We start from the raw sequence: 22,957 nt of genomic DNA, 5'->3' as shown, positions 1-22,957 counted from the left end.
TGGCACAATTTGACGAGAAGAAGGGACCGGTTGGTAGGACATGTTCTGAGGCATCAAGGGATCACAAATTTAGCATTGGAGGGCAGCGTGGAGGGTAAAAATTGTAGAGGGAGACCAAGAGATGAATACACTAAGCAGATTCAGAAGGATGTAGGTTGCAGTAAGTACTGGGAGATGAAGAAACTTGCACAGGATAGGGTAGCATGGAGAGCTACATCAAACCAGTCTCAGGACTGAAGACCAGAACAACAACAACAAACAACATTTATCCCCTGGTGATTTCCAAGTGTAGAGCCTCCTCTTGTGGTTCTTGAACCATGTGTTTGCCACTATCAGCTGCCTTTCCCTGCAGAAGTCAATTAACCATTCACCTCTGTCATTTCTCTTTCCAAGACCATGACTGCCTCCTATGTTTCCCTCTTTCCCTTCTCCCACAATGGCGTTCCAGTCTCCCATTACTATTTTGCAGCATTTTTTATTTTCTTCCATTATTCTCTCTATTACATTGTACATTTCCTCTACAATTTGGTCATCATGTTCTGAAGTTGGCATATACACCTGGACAATCAGTAAATCTTTTTGTGCTCCTTTCAGCCTTACACCAATAACCCAGTCATTTGCATAGTCTACATATTCCACACATTTAGCCAATTCCTTTGTCATAATAATTCCTACTCCATTAATTCCTTTTACTTCTCCTGAGCAGTACAATACATATTCATCTGACTGCAACTCTCCATGTCCATTCCATCTTACCTCAGCAATTCCTACGAGGTCCATATGATTCTTTTCCATCTCTCTCCATCTCTCTTTTAAGGTTTTCTAGTTTTCCTGCTTGTAGCAGAGTTCTGACATTCCAGGTACCAATTCTCGTTTTGATTTTTTACCTCCTTTCAAGTTGTCCCCCCCGGAGATCCGAATGGGGGGACTATTTTACCTCCGGACACTGATTTAACATGAGAGGAAGCCATTTTTGTGAATAAAATGGGGACTGCATTATGCAGGGAAGATAATCTGCGGTGGTATTCCATTGCCTTCTGCAGTTCTGGAGGCTGCCCCTAACATGGGATACAGATACAGCCGCCCGCTCCGGGTCAGACGCTGCATGAGAAGTATAGGTTGGAAAATGAAAGACCCCTAGCCCTCAAAACCTAATAGTGTCAGGGTCGGAAAAGAACAAGAGCTGGCCAAGGGTGGCCAGATAGGAAAGATAAAAGTGAGGAGCCTGGCATAAGTAAGTGGAAGCAATGCCAGGACTCAGTTCAGGGCCCTGTGGTCACCAGCCACGTACCACTAGGTGTGACTCCCTGAGGGAACAAAACAGATATTTCACTGAAAATCAATAATTTGTCGTAAAATGTCAATTTGCAAACCTATAATAGAATCCTTTAATGATTTGAAGGAAGTACCTGAGTCTGTAGAAAGACAACCGATAGACAAAAATCATTAGATAATCTGGTGTTAAAGCAAAATTATCAGACATGTTTCAAGAAACTCAAGAAAAACAACACTTAAAGTTGTGGGAGAAGTATCTCGACCATTTGAAATAAAACTGAGGTTAAACAAATGAATAGCTTACCACATAACGGTATTTTAGAAAAAAATTCAGGGATCTACAGGTTGGTCCACAGCATGTGGTACATTTTTATATGATAATTATGAGGCTTAACATGTATTTACATCAATATTACTTGTAGATAACTGCTTTACATACATTTCTATTACTGCAAACCCAAACACATTTGTTTCTTAAAATTATGAAAAGGAACACACACTCTCTCTCTCTCCCACACAAACACAACTCACACTCAGTGTGGTTTCAGTTGCCTGAGACTGCAGTTGCACGTGTGTGTGTGTGTGTGTGTGTGTGTGTGTGTGTGTGTGTGTGTAGCAACTTACCTCTTCATAATATTGTTACATTCCTTTTCATCTTTTATTTCTTAAAATGTTCATCACACACATAGCTTTCATCATTGGTGATATGTTGCTGAGAAGTACTGTGGAGTCACTCTGAAAAACTTTGTTCTTGAGGCAAACCCACAGAAAAGAAATCAGAGGCTAAAAGATCAGATGGTAACACTGACCATGGGACACCACTGGGTCCTAAGAGTAATTTATGTGAAAAGTGGTGCCTCAGTATAATCATTGATTTACAGGCCATATGGGCTATAGCCTCATTTTGCTGAAACCATATCGCATTTAGATGGCAATAGCTGTGCGGCTGTGGGATGAAGAAATTGTTAATCATGGGCACATATTGCATGGTACTGACTGGCCAGCCATCGGACACTGTTGTCTTGGGAAAAAAAAAGAAAAAAAATGTTGTCTAACAATTGAAATGGACTGTCCAGTAGCACACCAGACTTCAATATTTGGTCTACCCTGGGACTTTTCATGAACGAGCTGCAGGTTTGTGTCTGAGTAATATCAGAAGTTTTGTTTATTGAAAAACTCATTGAGATGAATGTTCACCTCATCCGGCATCATAAGATTTGCCATAAATGCATCATCCTAGTCAGTTCTGTCTAAGTAATGTTGTACATAAATTGTGCTTCCTCACTTTATTTCCTGCACGCAGGTGTTCAGCCACTTGCAGCTTATGGAACTTTAAATCATTCTTCATACCCTCTGCAAAGACATATATATGATGGATTTGTAATGTTCTGGAACAGTGATGGACAGATCACTGTGGGCTTTGCTGCAGGCATGAACTTGTTGGATATTTTCTGGCATTCAGGCTGTCATTTCAGGTCCGTCATTTTTCACATTGGTTACAGAATTCATCTCATGCTATTGCTTTAGCCACTTGGTTATTACCTTCCTCACTGGAACTTGAAGATGGCGATATCTTCCATGTTGCAATGAGCGTTGGACAGCTGCAGTGCTTTGCGCATGGCAGAACTCCTCCACTTCCTAAATACAAAACTGAACAGGCCAATGTTCCATTATCAACTAAATGACAAACTGGGTGTATCTGATTAGGTGTGACAGATAGTGTGGGCACATCTACATCTTAGCAAGGTGGCTAACAGAAAAATGAACTATTTACCATGGGCCATCCTGTATGATGTTGAGCCAAAAAATCACAAAAATGAGCATATAATTCCAGGAAGGAACTCAATGGAACTAAGGTAAACTGCCTGGCCTTTGTGATGATTCTGCAGTACTTTCAGAAAATCTGACACAGGTAGGTACTCAAATAAGTCTTATGGAAAGAATAGCTAATACAATTAGTCTCAGAAATTCAGGTGAAAAAAACAAAATTCATCACAAAAATATAAAAAATGCACCACACTACACAAAAACACAAACAGATGAAAGAGAGAATGTTAGTAAATTTAAATATCTGGAGAGACCACACAGCAGAATACAATAGGAAAATTTGTAATAGATGTAAAAGGAAAGTATGCATGGTTTAAATAAAAATATCGGCAACAAGAAATAAATGTGAAACAGCACACGCGCAGCCCTTCCTGGACGTTTTTGTTGCAGTGCAGGAAGGAATTTGTTCTTCAAAACATTTTCGTAGGATGCACCTGTTACCGTAGTGCCCTTTGGAACGCAATGGGTAAGGATTACGCCCTCGCTGTCCCAGAACATGGACACCATCTTTTTTTCAGCACTGGTGGTTACCCGAAATTTTTTTGGTGGCGGTGAATCTGTGTGCTTCCATTGAGCTGACTGGCGCTTTGTTTCTGGATTGAAAAATGGCAACCACATCTCATCCACTGTCACAACCGACGAAAATAAAGTCCCATTCATGCTGTCGTTGTGCGTCAACATTGCTTGGCAACATGCCACACGAGCAGCCATGTGGTCGTCCGTCAGCATTTGTGGCACCCACCTGGATGACACTTTTCTCATTTTCAGGTCGTCATGCAGGATTGTGTGCACAGAACCCACAGAAATGCCAACTCTGGAGGCGACCTGTTCAACAGTCATTCAGCGATCCCCCAAAACAATTCTCTCCACTTTCTCGATCATGTCGTCAGACCGGCTTGTGCGAGCCCGAGGTTGTTTCGGTTTGTTGTCACATGATGTTCTGCCTTCATTAAACTGTCGCACCCACGAACGCACTTTCGACACATCCATAACTCCATCACCACATGTCTCCTTCAACTGTCGATGAATTTCAATTGGTTTCACACCTCGCAAATTCAGAAAACGAATGATTGCGCGCTGTTCAAGTAAGGAAAACGTCGCCATTTTAAGTATTTAAAACAGTTCTCATTCTCGCCGCTGGCGGTAAAATTCCATCTGCCGTACAGTGCTGCCATCTCTGGGATGTATTGACAATGAACGCGGACTCATTTTAAAACAATGTGCACGTTTCTATCTCTTTCCAGTCCGGAGAAAAAAAATCGGAGGCCTTACAACTTGAATGCACCTCGTAGAAGGTGCTCTGAATAAGTGTAAGGCAGCATGGGAAGTTATTAGGCAAGGTAATTTTTCCAGCCGGGTATGTAAAACTCTGCTTGATCAGGAGAGTTAAATGACTATTTTGTCATTTCAGTCAGAGAACTTGGACATATCTGCAAGGGATCTCCTTGGTCCCCAGCTGTCTGAAAGCCCTGTCGTTCATTGGGATATGACCAGACCCAATGAGGTCTGTAAAAAAATTTTAAATTCTCTAATTCCAAAATTACAGATTGCTGCTGGATGACTAATTATGTTGTTAAAAGAAGAGTTCACTTGATAAGAAGGCCACTAAGCTTTATTTTTAATAAATGTTTAGAGTATGGAGTTTTTCTGTAGTCACTCAAACACTCAAAAAGTTATCCTCTTATTAATGGTCAACTAAACAGAAACATTTGTGTAAAATTCTGTTTAAATTTGATCACTGACCAATTTTCTGCCTACGTGAACAGACAATAACAAATCAACCCAAATATCAAAACTGTCAACCCAATTGCATGCTGCTCAGCACGAGATATATATGGCTGCTTCACAACTCACATCATGTGTATGGGATGAATCTTTGACTCTAGCAGAGAGTGTGCCATTTTTAATGTTCCTGGCAGATTAAAACTGTGCACCAGACTGGGACTCGAACCCAGAACCTTGCCTTTGCTGAGCACTGCTCTTACAAGCTGAGCTATCCAGGCACGACTTGCAGCCCACCCTCACAGCTTTACTTCTGACAGGACCTCTCCTATTTTCTAAACATAAAAGAGGCTCTCCTGCTTACCTTGTAGGGTTGGCAGTATCAAAAGAAATGATATTGTGGAGAAATGGCCTATCATTGCCCACAATGGTCCGCAAAGGCAAGGATCTGAGTTTTGTGTCTCAGTGCAGCACACAGTTTTAAGCCACCAGGAAATTTCAAAACAGTGCACACTCTACTGCAAAATGAAATATTCATTCTGGAAATAACCCCACAGACTGTGCATTTTTCTGCAATATCCTTCCTTCCAGGAGCGCTAGTACAGTACATTATGCAGGCGAATTTATGTGAAGTTTGGAATAATAGGAGAAAGGTACTGGAGTACGAGAATTTGAGAGGGTGGTCCATGAGTTGTGCCAGCATTGTTCAGTTGGTAAGAGTGTTGTTCATAAAAGACAAGGTTCTGGGTTGAAGTCCCAGTCCAGCACACAGTTTTAATCCTGTCATGTGGCTGATCCTCACTCAGTGCTGTCTCAAGCTAATTCACACTTTCAATGTCTGTTATTAGATCTGTCACCTACAGGGTGATTTAGGGTTTTAGGATTGCTTAACATCTCACTAGTATTAGTGAACTGTTTACAATACATTATTATCCATGTGACTCACATTTTGCACCAGAAGGATGTGTGGGTCACAATCACTCTGTCAGACATCTTTGAAATATTTTTCTGTTGTTTCTTATTTCAACTTTAGGTAAATGCGGGAACTCATAATTCATTCATGACTGACTTGATGTCTATATTTTTGTCTAGACCTATCCTTAGGAGCTGAAGATTGTTAATTTCTAACTCACTTAAGGCTGACAGTAAAAGGAAATGATTTAGGTTTTCTTCTGGGATGGTTCTGTTCAGAAATCTCACTCTGTATTAATATGAAATAAAAGCATACTGTTGAACATTGTCAGGAGGAATGCGTTGTTGACTTTACTTTTACAGCCACCTACATACGCCATAATAATACCACAGCTTCTAAAATAAACAATTGGCAATGAATGTTAACCTATATAATGTTTTTTGCCATCGTTGAAGTTGTAGAAGCTACTATAGTCATATGCTAGGAATACAATAAATAAATGTAAACATGTTGTTCTTCTAACAACTGAAAAGATATTATAACTTACAGATAATTTAGAACAGGGTAAACCTACAGTAAAATTTTCTTGCATTATGGGGCAGGCACACCAAGAAATTTTCAACTCACACAAAACTAGATGTAGCATTGCACTTCTGATTCTAGCAGAAGAGAGTAGAGTGAGTTCTCATATCAGGTCCTGTGTCAGTAGAGACACTCTGAAGATTGAAGGAAAATTTAATGGGTCATCAGGATGATGAGCACAATTTAAACCTTTCTGTGGGATTAAAAAAATTGCTGTTTAGGGTGAAAAATTTAGCACTAACAAATGCACAGCTGATGTTTTCAGTGATGAATCCGTCAATTGTATCTAATACAACAGTTTTTTTTTCCTGTATAAATTTACATCATTGATAAAATTGGACTGTGCCGGAAGCCCATTGAACTACCAGACATTTCATCCTGTGCTTATTCCTGCTACACTGATGCATTTAGAAAGGAAAGGTTTACATGAAAGAGCTTTTCTTTATTTGGACAATGTACATTGTCATCCTGCAGAAAATGTGCTAGTTTCTAATGACAGAATGATTTTTGTGAGATACCTTTTACCTTCTATTATGTCACTCATAGAGCCATTGGACTAAAGTGTGATTCTGGTTGTGCAATAACTTCATGAAACAGTTTGTGCAAGAAGATTCAGACATCCTTAGTTTCTGGAAAGCCCTGAACAAGATCAATTCAGTCCATGGTATTTGTAAGGCTTGGGACAATGTGAAGATGATAATAATAGCTGGTTTGTGGAAGAAAGTTGCAATTCCCTCAACTAAAATAGGCTTTAAAGATTATTATAGTGAGGAATGTGAAACTGCTGCTCGTCTGAACTTTCAGTGATGTGGTATGAGTCAAAGCATACTCCAACAAAAGATGGGGAAATCATAAAAACTTAATCCATATAATCTATTAACAATAACTTCACTCTACTGCTAATGTTATTCATGCCTGCACAATCTAAATTTGTTTAAATTGGAAAGAAAATGGCTATTTTGAAAAAAAATCTGATGCCTTCTCAGTTATACTATTCAGGTGCTGTTCATCTACTGTTAATAGCTTGACATTTACTTTATTATGATGGTATTTTTCAAAGATAGAATGTATCTACATCTTAAATGTGGAGTTCCATTTACGGTACATTACTAGTGGTCATGAAGCTTTATAACATGTACTTAACAGAATTTTTCAGTCCCTGGATCAAAATATTTATATAATTTTTAGGAAGAGGATTAATTATATATGTTTTTAATTTTCTTTTAAAATTGTTAGGGATTCTCAATTTTTTGCTTTATGTTAAGTGGGAGCTTGTTTACTATCTTCCCTCCAGCACATACAACTCTATTCTGAATCCTAAACAAGGAAACAAATTTGTTATGATTTTTGTTATCAGCAATAAAAACCTTTAAGGAATAATTGTATTTGGAAATTAATGTAATAAATCCAAGATCTTCAAAAAGTTGTCTGCAAGATGTATAGTTATTCACTTTACACATTATTTTTACTGCTTGCCTGTACTGAATAAACACCTTATTTACTTTAATTGCACTCTTACAGAAGGTAAGTCCACAAGACAACAGGGATTGGAAATATCCAAAATTGTTCTTAGGTTAACACAGTGAGAGATGCTTCTAAGAGCATGATGCACTGAACTGAAATTCCGAATTGGTTTATTTGTGTGTAGACTCCATTTTAACTTGTTATCCAACTAGAGACCAAGCAACTTTAACAGTGTAATTTATTTCGTGCATGTGCTTCAATCAGGCCATAATTGTTCATTTGGAATGGCATAATGTTAGTCTTTGTCAGATTAAGATTAAAACTGTTAGCTGTCAACCACTTGTTTTATACAACTATCATCTGAGCTTTATCTACCAAGCTTGAGTTTTCAGCTTTGATTAGTATACTTGTGTTATCAGCCAACATTACAGATTTTGAAGCACCTTTTAAAATCATTGAAGATCATTTATGTAAGTAGGAAAATGAGTGAGCCCAGTTCCAAACTATGTGGTTCTGTACATGTTATGATCCACTGTTCTGAGGTCAGTTTCATGCCATAGACACAGTCTGTTAATGAGACTCTTTACTTTCTGTTGTGCAGTCGAGCAAGAGGGATGCCATTAATGCCATGACACTTTAGTTTTCCAAGTACAATTTTGTGTAGTAAATAGTCTTCATGGCGTTGCCGCCGGATCACATTGTGCAAGTTCCACAATATTTCCTTGGAGCAACTGTCTGACATATTCAGGTGGTTCAAACTTGTTGGTGACTGGGGACAACTGACGGCATCCACATGTCAATGCCCCATTTCTAGAACACGCGCGTGAAGAATGCACAGGTGCAGAAATCGCACATGTGCAAGCATTTGCAGTTAGATGGTGACATATTCAAACTCCCTCTGCCAAAAATTGCAGAGCGGCTCTTCTGCGCGTGGGCTGTATGCTGCGTTTGCCAACAGTGCATCCAGATGTTACTCACCAACGGCCATATGTTATGATGGTCCTGTTATCGAAGAATCTTGATTTCCATGTCGTGATTTAATAGCAGCCAATGCAAAGTTCCTGGCTGTGCTCAGTTGAAATCCCGTATCCTTGTTGATGAGATTATTGGCTGTACGGATATGTATTGCTTCCTTAATGACGCAATCCCAGAAAGATGATGCCAGGGATAAAACTTCTGTCTCTTCATAAATCATCCGATGTCCTGTATTCAGACAGGGTACTGCAATTGCCAACTTTTCCGGTTGATGAAGATGTGGATAACGCTGATGTTCATCGCAGCGTTCTTGTACTGTGTGGCATGTTTGGCCTATATATGCTGCCCCACATTGACAAGGAATTTTGTACACACCACATTACCTCAGACCAAGGTCATCCTTAACCAAACCCAACAGGTTTCTCAGTTTTTCAGATGGTTGAAAATCACACTTAATTCCATATCTTCTGAGGACTCTTCTGTTGTGACTTGGCAATACAGCCAAGCCACTATGACTGGTAGCCGAAAGGCACGCATTTAAGCTCACGCAGGCTGGCGTGAGGTCTGGAACTGGACAAGGATGTTATAGTAGGAAAGAACGTACGTAACTACTGGAATACTTAACTTTAATCCATAATTGGTGAACATTGGTCTGACGGTACATGCATCACAAGATAAATAGCAAATGATAATGGCATCTTGCTAGGTCGTAGCAAATGACGCAGCTGAAGGCTATGCTAACTATCGTCTCGGCAAATGAGAGCGTAATTTGTCAGTGACCCATCACTAGAAAAGTCGGCTGTACAACTGGGGCGAGTGCTAGGAAGTCTCTCTAGACCTGCCGTGTGGCGGCGCTCGGTCTGCAATCACTGACAGTGGCGACACGCGGGTCCGTCGTAGACTAACAGACCGCGGCCGATTTAAAGGCTACCACCTAGCAAGTGTGGTGTCTGGCTGTGACACCATATCTTCCAATTCTTGACAACACAGAACCAAAATACAGCAAAAATGCCAAAGAGGTGGGTGTCTTCGTATCTTCATTCTGCTCCATAGATTAAACTTGCCTGGGCCTGAATGCATTATGCATCTGCCCATCGGAATAACTGTTTTGTCGGAACACTGTCTTCAAATGATGTATTTAACTTGAAAGGCTTTCAGGATCAGATACCACATGTGCTCTATAAACTAACATTCATAATACACTACCGCACTGTGTAGGATGATGGCAGCTTGTGGCCTGCAGATATAGATCTGAATGTGTTGGCTTGCGGTGGATGCTGTGCCCAAGGTTCCATCTGCTTTCCTTCATACCAAAACATCAAGAAAACTTAAAGTACCATCTTTTTCCACGTCCAATGTGAAGTTTATGTTTGGATGAAGCAAATTCAGATACTGAATAAACGTAGGTAGAGTATCAAGTCCATGTGGCCACACCACAAATATATCATCCACATACTGCAGAAAACAAGAGGGTTTGAGAGTGGCTAACTGTAGTGCTTTTTCTTCAAAGTCCTCCATAAAATAATTGGTCACCATAGGAGACCCCATGGTGACACCGTCCACTTGTTCAAAATATTGGTCATGAAATAAGAAGTATGTTGAAGTAAGCACATGTTTAAATAATGCTACTATGTCTTCCTCAAACTTGTTGCTAATGAGCTCCACACAGTCCGGCAAAGGCACCTTTGTAAATAAAGAACAACAATGAAACTTACTAAGAGATCTGATGACTGAAATCTAAGAGTTTTCAAGTGACCTATGAAATCTTCAGAGTTTCGAATGTGATGGTCAATTTTGTGACCTGCACACTCAATTAATAAACCAACAGGATGATGTTTCTTGTATAGCTCTGCTAACACTTCATTTGTGAGGCCTTCTACTGCTGTCTCTGTGGAAAATGCTAAATGAAGGCCAAAGTGAGAGGGAGTTAGCAAGTTCTGCTCAGTTAGGTGAGTCAGTATTCTATCATGGGTCACTTTCTCACACAAGTTTCAAAAGACTTGGAAGAGCGATATATGTATGTAATTAAAGGTGGTTTGTAATCTCCAGGTTTGTTTATGGGTGTTAAGTCTTCTAGGAAATATACAATGAGTAATGTTGTGTCTTCCTTTGCATGCTGTGTGGTTCCTTAGTGGATACGGGAGTGGGGAACAGATGTCATTCATGAACAGAGAATTCAGATACTAATTTAGTCTACATCTAATTTCTGATAGTAAAAATAAGATTAATAAATATGTCACTCTTCAATACAATGTCTATGTAGAAGATGTTGAGCCCTATGAAAGTCTGTAAATGTTATTCAACTGGCAAACACAAAAAATGGGGTCAGTACATGAACGTTCGAACTTAAGTACATCTGCTGCTGGAGCTCTGGAGAGGGGATACATGCATCTCATTGGCAATGGCATAATCATTTGTGGCAGTGCCCTCATGCCATGGTGGCAGCTATAGGAAATGCAGTGGCATAACTGGCAGCACATATCTGAAAGTATGGCCAACTGGATCACGTCAAATACTACAAGTAATTGAATTACATAGATATTGTAAGTGTAATATTATCAAGCCAGCACAAGAATTTAATAATCTAATAGAAACCATTGTACCCATCAGAATTGCTGCTTTTTAGTGACCAGGTAACTTTTGTAACCTCTTTAGGGGCTATATTTTTAAAACTAATACCTGCTGGTGATGCATGCAGTGACTGTACCAGTAAATCTAATGCATCCATATTTGGTTGTGTACTGGTGGTTGTAGTGTTTGTTGCCACTAGGAGAAAGTAATCAATGAATTTGGTGACCAATGATCTGAAAGTGCCACTATTTCTGCTAAAGCTATTTCCCATTTTGTTAGGGTCACTATGTCTGTGTCTTGTTTGTCTTTTTCCTGGAGTGTTTTATTTTTTGAGCACTCTTGCTGTACATGAGTGTTGGTTTTTTAGGATCAAACTGGAGGGTTTTACATTGTTACTGGTTGACTACAATTTGTCCCCTGAATCAGTTGTAGCTCTCTCTTCCTAGCACAAGAAACTTCGATCTTAGAAGTTATCCATTCCTTATCCTTGCTTCTTTTCATGATTCCTTTATTTTTGAGTGTCTTTAAGAAGGAGAGGAATTTTCCATTAACACTGTTTGCTTTATGCATTTTTTTCCCAGCATTCTTTTTGTAATTTCTCTCTAAACACTGTAATCCAGTCATTTTCTATAATTATTTAATAAAACTTTTTTTCTATGACATATCCCTATCTGATTAGTGCATTTTATTGTTAACACTTGACCATCATCTTCAGATGAACCATTGACTATTAATTTTACAACTAAATCACTGCAAATTTTTTGCTCTAAAAACAAACTGGCACCGTCTGTTGCACTAATTCCATCAATCCTCACCAAGGTGTCTCACTGTGGAAAATAATATAAAACTGGACATTAAAACCTTACATGTCCGTGAATAGTCCTGTCTCATAGAAAATCAACATTAAAGTTTCCACAAATAATGATTCTCCAGCTAAAATTGCATAACTTTATGTAAGCTGTTTCTAGCTGCCAGAATGAATGTCCGGTGTGCAGCAGAGTGTGCACTGACTTCAAACTTCTCCCTCAGATAAAAACTGTGTACTGAACCAGGAATTGAACCTGGGTCATTTGCCTTTTGTTGGCAGGTGCTCTACCAGCTGAGCTATCCAACGGTGACTCATGACCCACCCACACAGCTTTACTTCTATCAGTACCTTATCTTCTACCTTCCAAACTTTACATCAGTTCTCTTGTACACCTTTCAGGACTAGCACTCCTTTCTTCCAGGTGCACTAGTCCCTCAAGGTACGTAAAAGAATGCCTGCGAAGTTTGGAAGATAGGAGATGAGGCACTGGTGGAAGTAAAGCTGTGAGGGTGGATAGCTCAGTCAGTAGAGCAATTCGCCACAAAAGGCTATGTTTCAAGCCCAAGTCCAATATACAGTTTTGATCTGCCAGGATGTTTCTAGCTGTTAATGAAGTTTAAGATATTTCCTGTTAGTGGACTGTGTCAGTACTACAAGCATGTGTATTTCTGAATACAATATTGTGGCACAACAAATCCAATGTACAGCTGTTTAAGGCAACATTTGTTAACTTGAGTAGCCTGCGACTTAACTCCAGTTTTTGCCTATATAGCCCTTTAACCTTCCTTGTTATTGGTTATACAGTAGTATGGTATCAGATTATACTCATCAAGATGAATCTGTTCAATTTCAGTGATTTCCATGTGATTTTCTGATATGCACAACAAGTTTGCTGAAATTCCATCTAGCTTTTCGTTTTCGTGAATGGATATGAAGAGTCATCCTTTTTTTATTTATGAGGATTCTGATGTTTTCATGGAAGAAACTACATGCATTTTCTTCTGTGTCAGCTGTAGTATTTTCTTGTACTACACTGACCGGCAAGAAAAACGCAACACTTCAATTTCTTACAAAAACTGAATTTTATCTTAAATTTTTGACACTTTTATGGCACTAATCCGCTATCTTATGATGGAATATTGTGGTACAGTCCCATCTAAGTGGCTAACAATGAAAAATGAAAGACAATTATAAACAAATTCAACAAATTAAGCCAGAGATGCACACTTCAAGAAAATTTTGAGTAAGCTCATAAAGGTAGTGCTTGTATGTTTTGATATAATACACTTCACACTTTACTAAACAGAACTCGGAGATGATCTCAGAGACCTCTGTTCACGTCTTCAGAAGTGTGTATTGTCACCTCTTGCACCAATGATGGCATTCAGTCTTCCCAGTATGCTCGTGATTAGTGCAATAATGTCCTGCTGACGAATCATATCCCATTCTGCCAGGAGGGCATTCTGTAAGTCCTATAGGGTCTCTGGGTAGTACTGATGGGCTCTACTCCCCAGCCAGTCCTAAACAGGCTCAATAGGATTCAAATCAGGGTTTTGAGCAGGCCAACCCATAGCATGAATCCCTGTTTTATCCAAGAACTCTTGCAAAATTCTTGTAACATGTGAGAATGCATTGTTAAGCATTGGTGTGAAATCATCACCAATAAATGGTGCAAAAGGCACAACATGCTCCAGATGGATTTCCTCCACATAATGACATGTGGTAAGGATCCTGTGCTCCACGAAGACCAAATCTGTCTTTCCTTGCAGCTGTATTGATTCCTGGCCACACCATCACAAATCACCCTGAAAAGGTGTTGCGGATGAGAATACCTTTCCCCTGTCCTTCACCAGACCCTCCCTCTTTTGTCAGGTGATTGGAGGCCACATTGCGACTCACTTGTGAACAAAACTTGATTCCATTGTTGTAATGTCGAATCAAGTTGTAATGTCCAGCCACAATGTTCCCTTGCAAAAAGTAGTTGGGCTGTGCAATGCTCTCTGGTGAGTCCTCTTTCTCCCTCTCTCTCTTCTTTTTCCTCTTCTTCCTTCCTCCCTGTGCGTGCCTGAAGGCCGACCCACGCGTTCGCACGCGTAGCCAGTGACGGGGTAACGCGTAATTCCCCGCCCTGGGTAGACATGTAAGGCACGCGCGTACCCCCTGGTAAAGGCCAGGCCCGGGGAGGGGTGATTGCCTGAGCTGATACCTTCTGACCATGCCAATTGGTCCCTCCGTCTGTTTCTCGGGAGGTGTGACCTGAGGTGTAAACATTCACCTAAGGCGGGAGTGCCCTCTGAGAGGGTTCCCACAAGGAAGGAGCGAGCCATCGGAGATGCTGGCAATCATGGGGGATTCCTCCGCAATGGATTCCACTCCATCTTTCTCGACTTCTGCCCAAAAACGGAAACGTGACCAGCCACCAGTGACAAAAGTACTACCGCCTGCCCCACAGTTCCTCGTCGTTTCTCGATCTGAGGACGGAAAGGATTTTTCCTCTGTCAACCCTTTCGTTATCCAGAAGGGCGTAGATGCCATAGCCGGATCTGTCAAATCTTGTACCAGGTTGCGTAACGGTACCTTATTACTAGAAACTGAGAGTGCCTTTCAGGCAAAAAAACTGCTTCGGGCCACACTCCTGTACACGTTCCCTGTCCGGGTGGAGGCCCACTGAACTTTGAATTCGTCTTGTGGTGTAGTCTATACTAGCTCCCTCGACGGATTGACTGACGAGGAGATTCAATCTTTCCTTGCTGAGCAGGGCGTGACAGCTGTCCATAGGGTCATGAAAAAGGTCAACAATGACCTTGTACCGACCCGGACACTTTTCTTGACCTTCGATAGTGTTAAGCTGCCATCGCGCATCAAGGCGGGCTACGAGGTTATTTCTGTTCGCCCCTATGTCCCGACACCTACGCGCTGCTACCAGTGTCAGCGTTTCAATCACACTCGACAGTCTTGTTCCAATGCAGCTAAATGTGTCACTTGTGGCAGGGATGCCCATGAGAGTGACTGTCCACCTCCGTCTCCTTGTTGTGTGAACTGTCAGGGTGACCATGCCGCATCCTCCCGCGACTGTCCTGTCTATAAGGAAGAACGCTGTATCCAAGAAATTCGGGTCAAAGAGAAAGTGTCCACCTCGGCTGCTCGCAAGCTATTGGCTAGTAGGAAGCCCGCGCTGCTCCCAGCGGGGAAATACAGTACAGTCCTCGCCTCTCCTCGGACTACCCGGGAGGTGGCAACCCAGACATGCGATCTGAGCTTCAGCACCACGGTCGTCCGTTCGGCCAGTGCTAAGATCGCGCGAACGACGTCTCCTCTTCCTCCCATCACCCCACAGACACCAGCCCCTTCATCAGCTTCTGCTAAGACGAAGACCCCGAAGTCAGATGCACGGGCCTTCAAGAAGGAACCATCCCGTGCAGACTTCCTACGTACCTCGACCTCCCAGCCTTCGACCGGTACTTCCACCAAATGTCCTTCCAAGAAGGCTCATAGGAAGCACAGTTCTCCTTCTCCGCCACGGCGCATTTCTTCTCCTGCGCCACCCAGCGGTTGCCACCCCAGGCCGTCATCCGTTTTGCCTGGCCGCACCGCTGGTAGCCGAACATCTGGCCATTCACCGGCGGAGGAGGCTCCCCCTCCCGGCCATCCTCCCAAGATGGCCGATGAACCTATAGACCCAATGGACGATGACTGTCCGCCTACTGATAGCGGCGGCAGTGCTCGCTCGAAGCCAGGCCCTCAGCGGCCTTCGAGGTGACCCCTTCTTTCATCTTCCTTTTCTTACGATGGCACTTATTCACTGGAATATTCATAGCATTCGCTCCAACCAAGAGGACTTGAAGTTGCTGCTCTGCTTGCACCGTCCGCTCGTCGTAGCCCTCCAGGAAACGAAGCTACGCCCATGCGATCAAATTGCCTTGGCACACTACACCTCTGTGCATTTTGACCTACCCCCTGTGGTAGGTATCCCAGCTCATGGAGGGGTTATGTTGCTGGTCCGGGATGATATTTACTATGATCCCATCACGTTGCACACCGGCCTGCAGGCAGTTGCCATCCGCATTACTCTCCCCACTTTTACGTTTTCCTTTTGTACCGTTTACACTCCATCGTCATCTGCCGTTACCAGGGCAGACATGATGCAACTTATTGCTCAGCTACCTGCACCATTTTTGTTAACTGGAGACTTCAATGCCCACCATCCCCATTGGGGCTCTCCAGCATCCTGCCCGAGGGGCTCCTTGTTAGCAGACCTTTTCAACCAGCTCAATCTTGTCTGCCTCAATACTGGTGCCCCTACTTTTCTTTCGGACACATCTCACACCTATTCCCATTTAGACCTCTCTATATGTACTCCCCAACTTGCATGCCGGTTTGAGTGGTATGCACTTTCTGATACATATTCGAGCGACCACTTCCCGTGTGTTATCCATCTCCTGCAGTATACCCCCTCTCCGTGCTCCTCTAGTTGGACCATCTCCAAGGCAGACTGGGGGCTCTTCTCTTCCAGGGCGACCTTTCAGGATCAAACCTTCCCAAGCTGCGATCGTCAGGTCGCACACCTCACGGAAGTCATTCTCGCTGCTGCTGAATATTCCATCCCTCACCCTACTTCTTCTCCACGTCGCGTACCGGTCCCCTGGTGGTCCGCAGCATGTAGAGATGCTTTACGTGCTCGTCGACGTGCTTTACGCACCTTTAAACACCACCCTACAGTGGCAAATTGTATCAATTATAAACGATTACGTGCTCAGTGTCGTCGTATTATTAAAGAAAGCAAGAAAGCCAGCTGGGCTGCTTTCACAAGCACCTTCAACAGTGTTACTCCTTCTTCTGTTGTCTGGGGTAGCCTGCGCCGGCTATCTGGCACTAAGGTCCACTCACCAGTTTCTGGCTTGACGGTCGCGAATGACGTCCTTGTGGCCCCTGAGGATGTCTCCAATGCCTTCGGCCGCTTTTTCGCAGAGGTTTCGAGCTCCACTCATTACCACCCTACCTTCCTCCCCCGCAAACAGGCAGAGGAGGCTAGGCCACCTAACTTCCGCTCCTCGAATCGTGAAAGTTATAATGCCCCATTCACCATGCGGGAACTTGAAAATGCACTTGGCCGATCACGGTCCTCCGCTCCAGGGCTTGATTCTATTCATATTCAGATGCTGAAGAACCTTTCTCCTGTGGGTAAAGGTTTTCTTCTTTGTACATACAATCGCATCTGGATTGAGGGACATGTTCCCGCATGCTGGCGCGAGTCTATTATTGTCCCGATTCCTAAGCCGGGGAAGGACAAGCACTTGCCTTCCAGTTATCGACCTATCTCGCTTACCAGCTGTGTCTGTAAAGTGATGGAGCGAATGGTTAACTCTCGATTGGTTTGGCTGCTCGAGTCTCGACGCCTACTTACCAATGTCCAATGTGGATTTCGTAGGCCTCGCTCTGCTGTTGACCATCTGGTTACCTTGTCGACCTTCATTATGAATAACTTCTTGCGGAAGCGCCCGACCGCGGCTGTGTTCTTTGATTTGGAAAAGGCTTACGACACCTGTTGGAGGGCGGGCATTCTCCGCACCATGTATGCATGGGGCCTTCGTGGTCGCCTCCCTCTTTTTATTCGTTCCTTTTTAATGGATCGACAGTTCAGGGTACGTGTGGGTTCTGTCCTGTCACACCTTTCGCCAGGAGAATGGGGTGCCACAGGGCTCAGTTTTGAACGTCGCTCTCTTCGCCATCGCGATCAATCCAATAATGGATTGCCTCCCAGCTGATGTATCAGGCTCCCTTTTCGTGGACGATTTTACCATCTATTGCAGCGCGCAGTGTACACGTGTCCTGGAGCGCTGTCTTCAGCGTTCTCTTGACCGTCTTTACTCCTGGAGTGTCGCCAATGGCTTCCGTTTTTCTGCCGAGAAGACGGTCTGTATTAACTTCTGGCGCTACAAAGAGTTTCTCCCACCGTCCTTACAACTCAGTCCCGTTGCTCTCCCAAAGGTGGAGACAACCAAATTTTTAGGCCTTACATTTGACAGGAACCTTTGCTGGTCTCCACATGTGTCATATTTGGCCGCCCGTTGTACCCGTTCTTTAAATGTCCTCCGTGTTCTCAGTGGTATGTCGTGTGGAGCGGATCGAACCGTCCTACTTCGTCTATATCGGTCGATCGTCCGCTCCAAGCTGGATTATGGGAGCTTCGTATACTCCTCTGCACGGCCATCCATCTTACGCCGCCTCAACTCCATACAACATCGGGGTTTACAACTTGCGATCGGAGCATTTTATACTAGTCCCGTAGAGAGTCTTCATGCTGACGCTGGCGAATTGCCACTCACCTACCGGCGCGATATACTGCTTTGTCGGTATGCCTGTCGGCTACTGTCAATGCCCGACCATCCGTCTTATCGTTCCTTTTTTGACGACTCTCTCGACCGTCAATACGGGTTGTATGTCTCTGCCCTGCTACCCCCTGGAGTTCGCTTTCGTCGCCTCCTTCAACACATTAATTTTTCACTCCCTGCAACCTTTCGAGTGGGTGAGAGCCACACGCCACCTTGGCTCCAGGCTCAGGTCCGCGTTCACCTTGACCTCAGCTCGCTCCCAAAAGAGGTTACCCCCGGTTCGGTCTACCACTCCCGTTTTGTGGAACTTCGTTCGAAGTTCATCAATATGACTTTCATTTATACAGATGGCTCTAAGACCAATGACGGGGTCGGGTGTTCTTTTATTGTCGGGGCACAAAGTTTCAAATACCGGCTCCATGGCCATTGTTCGGTCTTCACAGCTGAGCTCTTTGCCCTCTACCAGGCTGTTCTTTACATCTGCCGTCACCGACATTCTGCTTATGTCATCTGCTCCGATTCCCTGAGCGCCATCCAGAGCCTCAGTGATCCGTATCCGGTTCACCCTTTCGTGCACCGGATCCAACGCTCTCTTCGGCAGCTGGTGGACGTCGGTTCTCCGGTTAGCTTTATGTGGGTCCCTGGCCATGTCGGTATCCCTGGGAACGAAGCTGCAGATGCCGCGGCCAAGGCTGCGGTCCTCCAGCCTCGGACAGCTTCTTGTTGTGTCCCTTCGTCAGATTTTAGCAGGGTTATTTGTCGGCGCATTTTATCGCTGTGGCATGCCGATTGGGCTGCCCTTACAGCCAACAAGCTTCGGGCCTTGAAACCTCTTCCTGTGGCTTGGACGTCCTCCTCACGCCCTTCTCGGCGGGAGGAGGTAGTTTTGGCCCGGTTAAGAATTGGACACTGCCGGTTCAGCCATCGCCATCTGCTGACGGCTGCGCCGGCGCCGTTCTGCCCATGTGGGCAATTGCTGACGGTCCGCCACATATTAATGTTGTGTCCGGATTTTAACGCACTGCGTCTTGATCTTAACCTGCCTTGTACTTTAGATGCCGTTTTAGCGGATGACTTCGTTTTATCAATTTGACAAACCTCACTAAGGACATTTGATGATGCTGTTTTTTAATCCTATGCCTGTCAGTCTGTCTTTTATCGTGTTTTCCCTTTTAGTTGTTGTTTTAAACTTGTGCCTCGCGGTGCATTCTTAACATCATCAGGGCGCTAATGACCATTGAAGTTGTGCGCCCTAAAACAAACAAAAAAAAAAAAAAAAAAATCTCTCTCCAACATTGCTCTTCCTGGTCTCCTTGCAAAGGCTCCAGTTTCCCTGTACCTTCATAAGTTTCTGGTAATCATGGAAGGTGTAGTCCTCAACATGACTGCAATGTAATGCATACTACACCCATCTTCCACCAAAGCAACAGCTTTCGAATCTTGTTCAGGGCTTAACTGTATGTTTACACCAGAAAGCTGATCATGGCAATCACAGAAAGAGCATACAAACATCTGTGGTTGAAAGGGGAACAATTCAGGTTTCAATAATAAGCACTAAATGAGTGGGAAAACATTATTCGCCCACATTCATTGATGTGTTTTCCAGATTGCATGGGAAACAACAATTTAAGGCTAATGCACAAAGCAACCAACATTTCATTCTTTGCACACATAGCGATGCCAATACCCTACTCTGTCTCAAAAAACTGGCTGAAGTGCCTCACTTTGATTAAATAGATAATTACACAATGAGTACACATGTTTTACTGGATATTGTGTTTTTTGTGCAAGTCAGTGCTGTAGTTATTTCAACTATAACTATATTTACTCTGCAGCTCAGTCTTACAGTTGAATTTGCCCTAAGAAAAGGCCAGTGAGCACACTGGAATTCACTGGGATTGGACGGATACTGCTTTGGTTACAGTGGATGCCTCTTGCAATTATCTATGCAAGTATGCAGAAGCATTCAGATGCAAACATAGGTATGCAACATGCGACCAAGTGAGGGATGATGCATGTGTGAACATCATTCTTCCCTGAATAATTTTCCAAGCTTTGCATTGTGGGACACTTCATTGATGGCTTATCATGATGCTCAAAATATGGCATGATCTTCACAGTCCAAACTGTTATCAGCAGGACAAAATTTGTTGCACTATAGTGAATTTTTAGCTCTCTGGAAAATGAGAACCTCTGTTGGGGAAAACGTGAATGAAATCAGAAACATTAAAAAATTAGATGATCCTTTTCCAAAAGTGAACAGAAAGCAGGTGATATGAAATGCAACAATATAGGAACAGATAGATTGCTACTTACTGTGAAGTTGACATATTAAGTTGCAGACTGGCACAATTAAAAGGCACTTCCACAGAGCTTTTAGCCACAGCCTTCTTTAGCAAAAGAGAAACGTACACACACCATTCATACTCATGAGAAAATGCACCTCATGCACATATGAGTGCTGACCATACCTGCTTGGGTCAGAATGGCATCTTTCCCTGTATTGTTGATATTTGTATTTGGAGTGTTCATTGTTTGATATGAAATACAGCGTGTTGTAAAAAGTGCAATTTTGTAAATAAGTTGTCCATTTTCAGCAAGAAATGCAGAAGTAGTGCAATGGGCTTTCAAGTGTGACATGTAGCATGTTTTTTAAATACAATGAATAGCCGTTTCCAATAACAATATATGTACTTTGTATTATATGCATTTTTCAGTTATCCATATAGTGTTGGGTCTGCAATAATCCAGATAATCAAGACCTTCTGATGTTGACTTCTTTTCTCTCTGCTATTTCTGAAGCATTTTTTTAAAATAAATATTCAGTACCTGTTTTTAACTTATACTGAAAAATTACTAGGTGTATATGCTAAAGAGTATAAAGATTAAAACAGTTAACTTAAGTTACTATACTGTTTCCAGTCAGTGACACAAACCTGTTTTCTCAGCTTTAAATGGCAGTATGGCTCCAGCAAGCTGTATGCTCCATGCTTCTGGAGGATATCCAGCCTCAGCATGAAGTGCCACATCCAGACCTGGAATGAGGGGCACTCAGTTATTCTCTCTAGACTCTTCCCTGCTAGACTGGTAATGTCCCAGCCATACAGAGTGATTTTTAGTGCTGAGTCACATGTTACACAAGTAAATGAACTGTTTTTCTGCTTCAATTGAGTGAACAGTGAAGCTAATAAATATGTTCATTTGTTTCTCTTAGTGTTCCCATGCGCAAGACTTTTTACTTCAAGTAATTTACTTTTTACATAGTATATAAATTGAAGAAATGTAGATAGATTACTATGTAACAGAAGGAAGAACTAAATACTGGTGTCATATTACAACTGGCATGTACATGTTAATTTTCTTGGGGTTCTTACAAAATGTAAAATGATGACTGATTCTCTGGGATCTTTTCATTTTCTGAAATCAAGCTTGCATTCACCTAGGATCTCTTCAATTTTCCTCCCCCCCTTCTATACATGATTCTAGCTAGCAGTTTACATGTATGGCATGACAGACTAACCATGTGAACTTTTTCATATGTATCCACTCAGGCTCTCTTTGGTGATGTGATGATAAAACTTAAAAAAAAAAAAAAAAACTGATCTTCAGTAACTTCTACACTATATCACAGACTGTTATTGACCTTTTAAATCTTATATCATTCACTGCTCTGTCAATCAATAAATCCACTATTTATTCCAAAACAATTTCCTATTCCTTTTTGTCAGATTTTGGGAGTGTTCTTCTTCATTCTACATGCCTTTAAAGTACTTCTGCTACCTATGTACCCTTTTCTTGCACTTAATAAGGTACCCTCGGTACCTTACATGTAAACAATTTCACTTTTCATTGCTCTGAAGTTTTGTTTCAACTTCCCATATCCTGCATAACTTTTCCATATGGTCATCTCTTTCTCATTATCTTTACATGAGTTTAGATTAGATTAGTTTTTCGTTCCATAGATCCGTGCTGAGGAGATCCTCGTGTATGTGGAACATGTCTTTTTTTTTTTTAAAAAAAAGCTGAAATTACAATACTAATAGTATGAATATATACAATACATCATTTGTTTCTATTAAAAAATTCGTCAGTGGAGTAGAAGGAGTTGGCCACTAGCAAGTCTTTCAGGCTCCTTTTAAACTGATCTTTATTTGTAACTAAATTTTTTATGTTTGCTGGCAAACTACTTGAGAATTTCATTGTATTGGTTAAACCAGTAACAGTACGACATTCTGCCACTAGATGTCTTAAGGTACACGTCTCAGCTAATGAGGCATGAAGTTGTATCATCTTTGGCATATGCAATTTTGAGTTGTAGTGGTGCTTGTCAGCATGTGTTTCAGTGATTCTGTGAATTGTGAAATGGATAACATGAAGGAGCAACAGATTTTCATCAAATTTTGTATCAACTTGAAGAAAACTACAGCTGAAACCTGCCACATGCTGAAAGAGGCATTTGGTGAGAGTGCACTGAGTCAAGTAAGAACA

The 22,957-nt window shown here is 42.3% G+C and overlaps 1 protein-coding gene across 1 annotated transcript in view; it reads right to left on the bottom strand.

The window, feature by feature from the left end:
* Window positions 1-22,957, bottom strand: part of LOC126166925 (putative ammonium transporter 1) — a 334,629-nt gene that overhangs the window by 13,539 nt on the left and 298,133 nt on the right. Inside the window, exon 10 of the mRNA XM_049920442.1 lies at window positions 21,406-21,504. Coding sequence (XP_049776399.1) covers window positions 21,406-21,504 — 99 coding nt within the window. The remainder of the gene's footprint in view (window positions 1-21,405; window positions 21,505-22,957) is intronic.

This window comes from Schistocerca cancellata, chromosome 1 (assembly GCF_023864275.1).
Source record: "Schistocerca cancellata isolate TAMUIC-IGC-003103 chromosome 1, iqSchCanc2.1, whole genome shotgun sequence".
Lineage (NCBI taxonomy): Eukaryota > Metazoa > Arthropoda > Insecta > Orthoptera > Acrididae > Schistocerca > Schistocerca cancellata.
This window is presented reverse-complemented; position numbering and strand designations above follow the sequence as displayed.